At 36.5% G+C, this 13,062-nt stretch overlaps 1 protein-coding gene across 7 annotated transcripts in view; it reads right to left on the bottom strand.

Annotated features, from left to right (window-relative positions):
- Positions 1-22: 22 nt before the first annotated feature.
- Positions 23-13,062, bottom strand: part of Acer3 (alkaline ceramidase 3) — a 170,622-nt gene continuing 157,582 nt past the window's right edge. For all 7 annotated transcript variants that reach the window (XM_078046706.1, XM_078046704.1, XM_078046705.1 and 4 more), the window contains 4 exons: positions 10,859-10,960; positions 7,778-7,882; positions 3,870-3,915; positions 23-3,383 (listed from right to left, as the gene is read on the bottom strand). In XM_078046706.1, coding sequence (XP_077902832.1) covers positions 3,330-3,383; positions 3,870-3,915; positions 7,778-7,882; positions 10,859-10,960 — 307 coding nt within the window. In that variant the 3' untranslated portion in view covers positions 23-3,329. The remainder of the gene's footprint in view (positions 3,384-3,869; positions 3,916-7,777; positions 7,883-10,858; positions 10,961-13,062) is intronic.

Genomic DNA, 13,062 nt, shown 5'->3' with positions numbered 1-13,062 from the left:
TTTTCAGACATTGAAAAACAAATGAAGTGGTCAAACTAATTATATTATACATTGATATGGCACATAATGTAAGACAGAGGTAGATCCGCAAATAGCCACATAGCTGCAAATTACAATTGTAACTGGTTCTCTTTGAAACATCAATTTTACACAAATGCTTATCTAGCAGCACATCTTAAATCACAGGCCAGAAGAATTTGCTATTATGTAAATGTGGGGTTAGAAGTTAATATTGCCAATATTAACAAATAATTGTTTTCAAGAGCAAAGCAATATGGAACTCATAGAACACATAAGAAAACTTTAAAAATTTTAGACACTTTAAGAGGTTTTAGCTAAATTCAGAAGGTACTGGTATTACAGTAGAACAACTTATCTATAGGCACCTAGATATTTCATGCACTGTGCACTTAAGTTTTTGGTCTCTTAGTTTTCTTTGACTCACACCTCCTTCTCACACCTCACTCTCCTTAGTATAAGAAAAATCCTCTGTGTAGAGAAAGTTCAGATTAACCCTAGAATTTTGCATTATGTCTAAACCATCATACCTGATCTACTTCTTTTAAACTATTTTAATACTATTATTTTGGTTCTCACTTGAAGATCACTGAAAAACAAATGATCCTTAATCATCAGCATATCACAAAAATAAAAGAGATGACTTCAGGTGGTGAGGATTGTTGCATGAAAGTTCCAAGGGGTGTAGCCAACAAGTGCTCAATCAGATTAACACAAACAACTTTTCACTTAGTTTTCCCCTAAAACAAAGTCAAATTGCTTTCAGTTTTCTAAAGAGAAAATGACAACACAAGAAAAATCTTCAAATGAGGATCTTCTTTAACATCCTAATAAAGTATTAATGTAATTTGCTCTGAGCTCACAGATGAGCACCTTTCACATCAGGTGATATCATTATTTGCTCAGCGGGAAACAGGCTTTTTATATGTTCTAGTTAACAGGAAGTTTTCTAAGCAAATGAAGGGAAGGGAGTGGGTAGGCATCCAATCCTGTAATGTCTACCCAGAATCCAAGAAGGAAAAAGAAGCCATTGAAATAAAGGTGAATTAACATTTGCATACAATTTGGCACAGATATAAAGTACTGAGTGTGTCACTTGTTGCTAATGAGAGAGCCATTGGGAGAGGTACAAACTGACTTGGAAAATTAAAAAGCCAATTAAGAGGCCTGGCTTTTTTTCCTCTGATTTCTGCTTAACACATATAAAGTGTTCTATGTGGAGCATTCATGCTGTATGTCCTCAAAACAGAAATAAAGGTCTTTGAAGAACTGGCTAGTCTTACAAGTCATCAGGAGTGCAGATGTCTCTATAGTGAGATGCTGGGCAATTTATTCAAGTGACCAATGGTGGTGGCTGAATTGAACATTCAACAAATGGTTCTAAATGGCCCAGTTTCAGGGCTCTCTCTTAGTCTGACTTTACTACTGCAGAGTATCAGTCTTATGATGTTAGCAGAAGTCATGAAGGATGTGCTTTTGGTTCCCATATATGGATTCTTCATTCAGTACAAAAATATAATGGTGTGAAACTAATTCTTTCTAAAGTGATAGCCAAAGGTAGATGGAAGAGAATGCAGCCAGAAATTAGAATCTTGTGGCAAAAGAAAAAAGTTTTATGGACTGCACTGGAACTACATAGTTTTATGTCCTTCTAAACACAACCAAGGTACTCTTCGGATTTACGTTTTGGCAGGTATTGTTCTTGCTCAAAAGTAAATGGAAAAAAAAAAAGTAGATGGAAGTATCTGCCCAGTGGCATGTTGCTATGCTAAGGGAAGGAAAATAGTACTCGGGCTAAAACTAAGGCCAGTAGGTGAAGAAAACAATTTTTGGCTTTAAATATGTATCAAGGTTACTTACTGAATATTGGAAAAATGACAGAGTGTTTTTTCCAACTTGGCAGAAGAGAAAAACTAATTTTTGTTTTGAAGCCATAGCTCAAGATGTAATCATTAGATGTTAAATATCTGCTCCTTCATTTTTTGATTATGAAAAGTGATTCAATCTGTTATACATTCAAATCAAAATTAGTAACTAGCTGACTTACAATGAGATTTTACTGCTATTTCTTAGCAATGTAATCTTTGGATGTTCTGCAAGTTACAATTTTTTAAATGAAATTATTTTCATTTAATCCATTCAAATGGATGAAGCATCTACTTAATAATAGATGGGCATTTAATCTGTAAACTCTGCAGTGTAGCTATTAACAGCTCCATTTTATTATTGAAGAAACTGGCTTAAAAGAGAGACTTGTCCCTTATATCTATTTCCTTCAAAAAATGAAGGAGCAGATATTTTAATAAACTTTATATAAATAGAATTCTGACCATTTAATCTCTAGTTAACTTGACATACTTCCCTGGGCATAACTCTGAGAACTGGAAAATATCGCATAAGGCAAAAAGTCAGCATTTTATGACATTCCCTGATAACTTCAAATAAGTTATGCTAGGAGGCTGGGATATAGGTAGGCTAGATCACCCATCATATTTGCCTAGCCATAAAAACAGATACAATTTAAAGATCTGCAAAGATCAAAGCAAAGGGAGCAACCACCTTTAACTGAGGAGCAGCAGGCTGTAGGTGTCCTGGTGGAGCTTCAGAAAGGATAAAAGATGACCTGCCTGTTCAGATTGGTCATGGTCCACAAATATCTCAGAGCCCAAGGCAAATCCTGGGAGGTGACAAGTATTGAACCCACCGGCCAGTCTGAATTTGCTTATACTATTCCATCTGCCTAGCACCAAGATGGACAGTGAAGAACTATCTATAATCCCACAGGGAGCTCTCTTCCCCCCCCCCCCCATCTTGGAAAATCATCCATGAGGTTAATAGGACAACACTATAAACCAAAGCTGACACAGCTAAGTGGTGTGTCACAGCTGGCCATCTGGATACAGGATTTGCCAGTACTTAATGACTATTTTCATTATTTAATCAAACATTAAGAAAGGTATAATTCACATGCAAACCTGTCAAAAAGAAAAATGGTTAATTTCCTATGACCAGCACAAACTGTTAACCTGTTAAGAAAAGCCCAATTTCCCCAGAATTCTAAAATATAAATACACATCTGTTTCTTTATGAACATCTTAGGATGAAGATGAGGAGGACAAATGAGATAAAGCCAGGAGCCAATATCCCACAGGTCCGTTCCTCATCCTCCCTGTGGCCGCAGCATTAATTAGAAAATCACTCCTCTGTTGTGATGGTCATGATGTATTTGAATATGTAGATCTTTAGATATCTCTTATTTATCCTGTCAGGTTTATGATAAGTGTCTTTGTTTTAATGGTGGAATAATCTCATCAGTACTTCCTGAGAGGCTCAAACATGATCACTGGCCAGATTCCGAAGAGAAACTGTAGAAACAAGTTAGGACAAAACAAGAGAAGATTGTTACATGTTATCCCCCCAAATGAGAAAGAACCTGCAGGGCTGTGACTCCAGTGCTTGCTGAGTCTGCTGGTGACTGTTCTGATACAGTAGCCAGAGGGCGACACATTCCTTCTAGACTTGCACCAGTCTCAGAAATTATTTTCATTTAATTCATTCAAGTATATTAAGTATTTACTTAATAGTGGACGGGCATTTAATCTGTTAACTCTGCAGTGTAGCTACTAATAGCTCCATTTTATTGTCAAAGAAACTGGCTTAAAAAAGAGACTTGTCCAACATCATGTAGTAATAAGCTGACGACTTAAAGAGTCTGTCCTTTGATTTCAAAGCCTGTACTCTACTACCTTTCCATGCCCCTTTTCTTCTCCTACATTATCCCATCTTCCCAATACCCTCCCCCTTCATACACACATGCACATGCCCCCCCCCCACTCAGGACATGGACTTACTTTCACTTTTGGTCTGTGTCTCAGGTAAAGTGTTCTAGTGTATAAACTGGAAGAAAAGGGGATGGGGGAAAGCTCTTAAGAATAATTTTTAATCCATGAACACTGGTTTACTGACAGAGTTAACTATACTGCCTTTGTATATACAAAGAAAAAAACACTGGCATATCTAACATGTGGCAAGGTGCGAAGGAAGATAGAGAAATGATTAACTTGTATACCATGACATCAGAATGTTTGTAGTTCAGTAGTGGGCATCCCACTAATGCTTGATATGATTTAACTGTTAACTGTTCCATCTTTTTTTTTTTTTTCACTGCCTCAGGACTGGGCTTGAACTCAGGGGCACTCTACCACTGAGCTACATTTCCTTTTTTGTTTTGGTACCAGGCTGCACATAACCTCCTGAGCTACATCTCTAGCCCCTTTTATATTTTATATTGAGACAGGGTCTCCCTAAGTTGACTAGGGCCTTGCTAAATTGCTGAGGCTGGTTTTGAACTTGTTGTAATCCTACTGCCTCAGCCTCCAGAGCCATTGGGATTACAGACATGTGCTACCCCTAGCTTCCCAACCCTTTTTACTTTTTATTTTGAAGTATTTTTATTTATATGCTTCAGTCAACGAAGTACCTCTATATCCCAAATTTCCACATAACTGAAGCTTAAACATCTAATCTTCTTTTTTTTTAAGAGAGAGAGAGAGAGAGAGAGAGAGAGAGAGAGAGAGAGAGAGAGAGAGAGAGAGAGAGAGAGAATTTTTAATATTTATTTTTTAGTTCTCAGGAGACACAACATCTTTGTTGGTATGTGGTGCTGAGGATCGAACCCGGCCCGCAGGCATGCCAGGCGAGCGCGCTACTGCCTGAGCCACATTCCCAGCCCAGCTTCTTTTATTTTAATTATTTAGAATGAAATGTTTCTAAAGAATACTTTATTCTTTCTCTTTTTAAAAAAATGATAGTAAGGGGTTGGGAATGTAGTTTAATGTCAAAGAACTTGCCTAGCATACGAGAGGCCCTAAGCTTGACCTCCAGCACAAAAAAACCCCCAAAAAACAAAAAACCAGAAAGTAAACAATTTAAACATTAACAGATAACAAATTAAAAAAAAAAATGAACTCAAAACCCTACCACCCTGAGAGGCTGAGGCAGGAGGAGCTCAAGTTCAAGGCCAGATTGGGCTAACAGTGAGACCCTGATTCAAAGGGCTGGGACACAGCTCAGTGGTAGAACACTAGCCTAGCACATGTGAGGAGCCCTGGGTTAGATCCCTAGTACTGAAAAAAAAAAAAAAAAAAAAAAAAAGAAGCACAAAAGACTGCGCCACCAAATCTAGTCAAGTTTTATTTTTCTACATTCACTTTTTTTCCCACATGCAATCTAATTTTCCTACATGTTTAATAATTTCATTAGTATGAATCTGTTTCACATAAATATTAGATTTTCTTTTTTTCTTCCTTCCTCCCTTCTTTTTTTTGTACCAGGGATTGAACCCAGGGGTGCTTAATTACTGAGCCACATCTCCAGCCCTTGTTATATTTTATTTTGAGACAGAATCTCACTAAGTTGCTTAGGGCCTTGCTAAGTTGCTGAGGCTGGCTTTGAACTTATGATCTTCCTTCCTCAGCTTCCAGAGCCACTGGGATTACAGGCATGTGCCACCATGCCTGGTAAGATATTAGATTATTTTTCTATGTTGCTATAAGCTTTCTATATTTTAAATTTTAAATGGTGAAATAAAGGACATATTATAATTTATTTTATGATTCTGTACCATAGGGTAGTTTGTTTTGTCATTTTTCTAAATTAACTAACATTATGAGAAGCATTTTGTATTTATACAGAAATTTTTATTATTTTTGGATAATTTCTCAAGGGAAATTCCTCGGAATATAATAATGGATAAAAAATATAAATTTTAAAAAATATTGTTGTGCTGGGGTTGAACCTGGGACCTCATGTGGGCTAGGCAAACACTCTAATACTGAACTATAACCTCAGCCCAACATTTAAAACATTTATTTATCTATTTATTTATATCAGGGATTGAACCCTGGGCCACTTATCCTCTGATCCACATCCCCAGTCCTTTTTAGTTTTTATTTAAAAACAGGGTTTTACTAAATTGCCTAGCTTTTCGAAAAGTTGCTGAGGGAACCTGCAATCCTCTTGCCTCAGCCTATTGAGTCACTGGGATTACAGGTGTGCATCACCACACCTGGACCAACATTTTATTTTTTTGAACACATGTAATTGTCAAATTTGTTCTCAAATGCTTTGCATTAATTTATACTGTCAAGTAATGTGTGATCATACAATTTTTGCTGCAACTTAAGGAATGCTGAAGGGAATTTCAAAAAACTATCATTCACTTTACAAAATGCATCTCATTATTTTATTTTAAAATTATTATTTTGAATAGGTAATGAGTCATTTGGCAAAATAACTCAAAAAATGGAAGAATACACAGTAAAAAGAAGGTGTCTTTTTTACCCATGACCCCCCGCTCCCAATTCCCTGCTTTCATGGCCCAAAGAAAACTGATGTTACTTATTAGTTTTCCTACATAAACAGATAGTTTATGCCTTTATAAGCATATACATATGTTAATCTTTTTTTCCTTCCCTCCTCTCCTTTTCTTTCTTTCTGTTATTGGAGACTGAGCCCAGAGGTGTTCTGCAACTGATCATATCTCCAGTCCTTTTTTATCTTGAGCCCTGCTAAGATTTCTTTCTCACAAAAATAGACATAATATTGTTTTAGAATTCATTTTCTTCTAGCTAGATGAAATTTTTTTTCACTCATTTGCTCTAAGTATCTCTAAAACACATGGTCCCTTCTCTCTTTTTAAAATTTAAAATAGTTTCAAATGAACAGGAGAGATTGGTATGATAAATTTCTGAAACCCCCTTCTCCCAGATTGTTACCATTTAATTACCTTTGTTCCATCATACCCACACACCTACCTACATATATATATATATATACATATATATATACACACACATACAAATATGCACATATACATACATATATACATAAATATACATATATGTGCATATATATTCTATATAGTCTTTGTCTGACATGATGTTCAATCACACCCTAAATATTCCAATGTGTTCTTCCATAAAACAAAGACACTCTCCTAAATTACTATATTATAATATAGTAATATACTCTCCTATATTACTATTATATAGCCCTTCTAATCAGGAAATTAACATTAATATAACAGTAATATCTAAGCCCCAGACCTCAATATAATTTACTGTCCTAAAAAATTTCTCTTCTTTCTTTCTTATTGAGTCAGGTTACTAGCCAGGAACATAGTTTGTATTTACTTTTCTTTCTTCTATTGACACAGGTCTTGCTAAGTTGCTTAGGGACTGGATAAATGGCTTAGGCTGGCCTTGAAATTGTGATCCTCTTGACTCAAGTCTCCCCAGTCACTGGGATTGTGCCATTGCACCCAGCTTCTTTGTATTCTTCTTTTTATTTTATTTTATATTTTTTTTGTGGTGCCGGGGATGGAACTTGAAGAATGGTATATGCTATGCAAGTCCACTATTAGCATTGACTGAGCTACATACATCACCAGCCCTTTTAATTTATTTTTTAAAAATTTGAGACAGGGTCTGCTATGTTGCTCAGGATGGCCATGAACTTGCCATCCTCCTGCCTTAGCCTGGTGGGGAACTGGGCTATATGTGTGCCATGGCTCTTAGCTGGAGAGGGACTTTTTAAGGTCATCCAGTGGCAGAGGCAAAACTGGAACATAAGTTCCTGATCTATCTCTTAACATTTCATACTTACACCATTCTATTCTAAGAGGAAAAACAAAAAACAAAACAACCCTTCAATACTAGGTTAAAACAACAACAACAACAACAACAACTCCATTTCCTACCTGAAAAGGATGTGAAGATAAGAACCCAGTCCAGTTAAAATATGCCACCATGCATGAAACTGTGTGGTAACACCTAGAATAGGTGGCGCCTCCCTTCGAAAGTCCCTGTGTGGAGAGGAGGAAAAAAATATCACATTAAAAGTTAAAAATATTTATTAGCACTAGTGTTGACAGTGTTAAGAGTATTTTGAAATGCCATTTTCAAATATGGCAATTAATTAATTTCCTTAAGTCACCATACTCTTTTTTAAAGTGTATTCTGAGGAATAGCACTCCTAGAAGTTCCATGAAGTGACTCTACTCAAATTAATGTGGGAAATATCATATAATTTTTTGCCTTCTTTTTGGTAACACACTTTGGGAAACGCTAGTCTAGTTCCCTTGAGTCTATCCACTAAGAAACCGGATATATGCTATTCCTATAATCTTGGTGTGGTACCATGTAAAGCCCTTTAATAGCTATTATTTTTGCTCATATTCAGTGATTCTTTGAGAAACCTTTATTATTAGTTTTGCTTTAAAAATCTTTTTGCAGGTTATGAGAGTTGCCTAAGTCAGTCAGTGGTACAGCTGGCTGTCAAACTCCAGATTTTTTTTCCCTTTTCATAGTACTGGGGGGATTTGAACTCAGGGGAGGCTCTGAGTTCAAATTAGGTGTACCACCTAAGCCCTTTTTAAATTTTATTTTGAGACAGAGTCTCACTAAGTTGCCTTGTGCTGGCTTCACATTTGTGATCCCACTGCCTCAGCCTCCTGAGTAGCTACAATTTCAGGTGTATACACCAGTATAGTCAGCTCTAGATCTTTCCATTCAGTTCATAACATATTAGCATTTACTAGAGAAAAAAAACAAATATGAAACACCAGATGATTTTTCTAGATATTGTCATCAATATTTGAGACAATTACCATCTTTAAGAGCCATATTGTATGTTGTCAGTTCTCAACAGGGGATGATGATCTCTCAGCAATGAGAGATCATCCCTGGTGAGGATTTTGCTGTGTATTCCTGATTCAGAACCATGTACTTAGCTTTTAGTTTTCTAATCAAGGTGTGTTACTTGCTTGTCTACATTTGAAGTCTATGTTTACTTATTTAACTGTTTACATGAAGAATTTCAAATGTGCAAAAGTAGGCAAAATAATATCCAACATGAGTAATTATCAACTAGCGGTAATGTAAGGGGAAAAATAGATGAGGATGGTAGGAACATGAGGTTAAGAGAATAATTCTATAAAGTGAGCCGACTATACTGACTCTTCACATGCTTTCTCTCTCCAGATGCCAAAAAGTAATGTTGTCTGCAGCTCGGTGGGGCCTGAAGGGACAGGATATGTCACATTCCTTAGCAAACTGAGGCAGAGGGTAAAGATCTGGCAGTCAGTGTAGATAATGAATATCTGGTTATCACTAGCTATCACATTTCCCAGGTCAATGGGTTGTTAATAGCTAACCTCTCCGATAGCACTTCCCAGCACAAGGAGTTGGTAAGGATTAACCCCTATGGCCCCTGACCTTCCTGCCCTTAGGCACATACACAAAGATTAAAAGGGGGGTCTATAAAAGAGCAAGGCACACCCACTCCCACAGACTCCCAGCTCTGGGGCCCCTTTTTCTTGGAAGAAGTCTGTTGCTCTCTCTTTTCTTAAATAAAACTTGCTTCCTTCACTTGCCTCAGCCTTTCTCAGGTGTTTGATCTTCAACGGGAGGCGAGGGTCAGGGGGTGGAGGTGGGAACAAGGACCTGTTTCTGATCTCAAAGACCAGTATCAGTAATGTGTGTCATTTAAACCTCTACTCACTTCTCCCTCCTATATTATTTTGAAGCAAATACTAGATATTGTAGCATTTATGTGTAAATATTTTAGTTATATCTCCAAAAGATAAAAACTCTTTAAGACATAAACTACAATACCATTTTCATACCTGAAATATTAATAAAAATCCCTTAGTATCATTATATATTCAATTATTGGCCAAAGTTCTAAATTTTTCATAAGTTTTTTTTTTAAGATTCAGAGTTAGTTTATTTGAATAAAGACACCCTCCCAGCTCCCCTGAAAAAAAGGCTAACACATTGTATTTAGCTAATATATTTCTTAATTTCCTTAATAGGTTATTCCTCCCTCTTCCTCCTACCCTCTGCTATTTATTTACTGCAGAGACCAGGTCATTTAATCTGTAACTTCCTCAAGGTCTGAACTTTGCTAACTGTCTCCCTGTGGTGCTGTTCAATATAGCCCCTGTCTTCCATATTTATGTAAAATTGTTAGGTCACAGAATTTTGAGTTAGAATGGTATACAAATTTATCTATTTGACATGCTCATTTTATGGAAATTGAGGCCTAGAAAAATAGTATCCTAGTGAAAGATGAGAGTTGAGAGACCTAAGTTTAAGATACATAATTGCTGACAAGATGGTAAAAGGAATACTTACCTTTTTTAGAAAATAACATTAACCATATGAAAGTGCAATTTATATTTATTTATTACAAATCATTCTTATTTATTCAACAAAGCAGATTAGTAGGTTTCAAAGATATAGTTAACATTTGATTAATTGTACAGTTCTGTGATACATACATACACAAAACCCAAAGTCTGCAGAGGTTATGAAACAGTCTCAGGCTCAAACTTTTAGGTAATTTTTAACAGGTATTCCCAGCAGTTTATTGTGTTGTATACATATTTTGTTTTTCTCCTTTCTTTTTTTCATTACTGGCTATTGAACCCAGGGCCTTACACATGCTTCCTAAGATCTCTACCACTGAGCTACATCTCCATCCCTAAGTTTGAGACAGGATCTCACTGAGTTGCCCAGGCTGGCCTTGAACTTGCAATCCCAATCCTTCTGGCTTCAGCCTTCTGAGTAGCTGTGATTACAGATGTGTCACCTTGCCCAGTTTGTATATATTTTAAAAATGACAACATTAGTAAAAATTCACTCAGGGTGTTTTTCTTTAGACCTTTCCTTCTCATCACATGTGGCTCAAAGCACTGATATTTCTGTATGCCTATTACATTTTCTGTTTAATAGAAAGCTTCCAAAAATATTTCTCAAGGAATGAAAATATATCTTACCTCAGCGAGTCACAAAAGATGTTATCTATGTTCCATAATAAAAATCCCAATAAAAATAAACCCAAAGATGTATACCCCAGTCCTCTAAGCCATGGATAAACCCTGTAGAAAAAAAAAGAAAAGCAAAATGAAAATTTTTCAAATCATGTCACGAACACAGCTTGCAGTCATCATTTTCTGAGAAGGAAAGGTTTTCATTAGTATTAAAAGCCAGTCTTTTATTTAATGCATTTGCTGAAGATGTGTAGGGCCAGTCTTCCTTCCTTCCTAAACTGGGGATTTACCCAGGGGTACTTTACCACTGAGCTACACCCCCAGCCCATTTTTATTTTTACTTTAAGACAGAATCTTGCTAAATTTCCCAGGCTGGCTTTGAACCTGTGATCCTCCTGCCTCAGCCTCGAGAGAGTTTCTGGAAAAATAGGGTGTGCCACCATGCCTCGCCCCATTTTAAAAAATGTGGGTCTTGCTGTGTTGCCCAGGGCTCAAGTGATCCTCCTGTCTCAACCTTGTGAGTAGATAGGACTACAGGTGTGTAATATGCCCAGTCATTTCCCAAATATATTTGCCATTAAAAGGTACTGACAGAGAATGGGCCACCAAGACTTGCTATCAGGAGGCTAATCTGAAAGTACTCACCAACTCACCAAAATTTAAAACACACACACACACAAAGACACATATTCATTAAGTCACTTGATAATATATACTGAGCGCTTACCATTTTCCTAGCATTGTTACAAGCATTTGAGAGGTTGGCAGTGCGTAAGATAAAGTCCCTGCTCTCAAGGAATTTACAGTATAAAGTGAGAGGGTAAATAAAAACAAAACTGATTAAAAAAAAAAAGGCCTGGGAAGGGGAAAGATGGTGATATGGAGGTATTATCTGGATGGGGTGTGCACACACAAACACACACTCAATCTAAAATCTTTAAATAAATCCTTGAAGTATGTATTATTCTTTTTTACTTTACTAGTAAGGAAACTAAAGCTTGGTGAGTTACCCCAAATAATAATAACAGCTTATTTATTTTTTATAGTTTCAATGAGGTAAGCTGTATATATTTTTAAAGTATATATCTGATGAGTACATCTGTACATACCCATGAAACAACCACGTCAATCAAGATAATCAACATAACATCACCACCTCCAAAAGCTCAGTTTGCTTTTTTTAGAATGGAATTATGCCATATACAGTCTTTAATGTATGGCTTTTTTTCTTTTGACATTTTGAGATTCATTTCATGTCGTTAGGTGTATCAGTACTTAATTTCTTTTTATTGCTCAGTAGTATTCCGTTGTATGGATATAGTACAATTTATTTATCTGCCCAAATGCTGGTGAGCATATTTGTTTCCAGTTGAGCATTACAAATAAAGCAACTATAAACATCCATGAAATGAATGCTAGGAAAGAAATGGCTGGGTTGATTGGCAGATAAATGTTTGACTTTTTTTTTTTTTTTTGGTGATACTTTGGATTAAACCAGGACCATGTACCTGTTAGGCAAGTGGCTACCACTGAGCTGGATCTCCAAGTCTCCAATTGTTTTCCTAAGGCATGGCTCTAATTTACATTTTTACTAGTTTTAGTTATTCCTCATCCTCAATACTTGGTATGTTCTTTTCATTTTAGCTATTCTAGCAGTGCTATTTCATTGTAGTTATTCTCTTTCTTCTTATTTTTTTAGTGCTAAGAATGAACCCAGGGGCATTTAATTACATCCCCAGTTCTTTTCATATTTTTATTTTGAGACAGTATCTAGCTAAATTGCCCAAGCTGGCCTAAAACTCTCCTGCCTTAGCTTCTGGTGTTACTGGGATTACAGGTGTGTACTACTGTGCCTGGATCATTGCTTTTTTTTTTTTTTTTTTTTTTTTTGGTACCAGGGATTAAACTCAGGGGCACTCGACCACTGAGCCACATCTCCAGCCCTACTCTGTATTTTATTTAGAGACCAGGGTCTCACTGAGTTGCTTAGTGCCTCACTTTTTGCAGAGGCTGGTTTTGAACTCACAATCCTCCTGCCTCAGCCTACTGAAACGCTGGGATCACAGGTGTGCGCCACCACGCCTAGCTGGATCATAGCTTTTAATTTTCATTTCCCTAATCATTAATGTCCTTGAGCATTTTTTCATGTTCTTATTGACATCCATATATCTTCTTTGATGCAGTACTTATTTGCTTTCTTATTATTGAGT

The sequence above is a fragment of the Ictidomys tridecemlineatus genome, chromosome 4 (genome assembly GCF_052094955.1).
Source record: "Ictidomys tridecemlineatus isolate mIctTri1 chromosome 4, mIctTri1.hap1, whole genome shotgun sequence".
Taxonomy (NCBI): Eukaryota; Metazoa; Chordata; class Mammalia; order Rodentia; family Sciuridae; genus Ictidomys; species Ictidomys tridecemlineatus.
The sequence above is the reverse complement of the archived record's forward strand: the minus strand, read 5'-3'. Positions and strand labels throughout refer to the sequence as shown.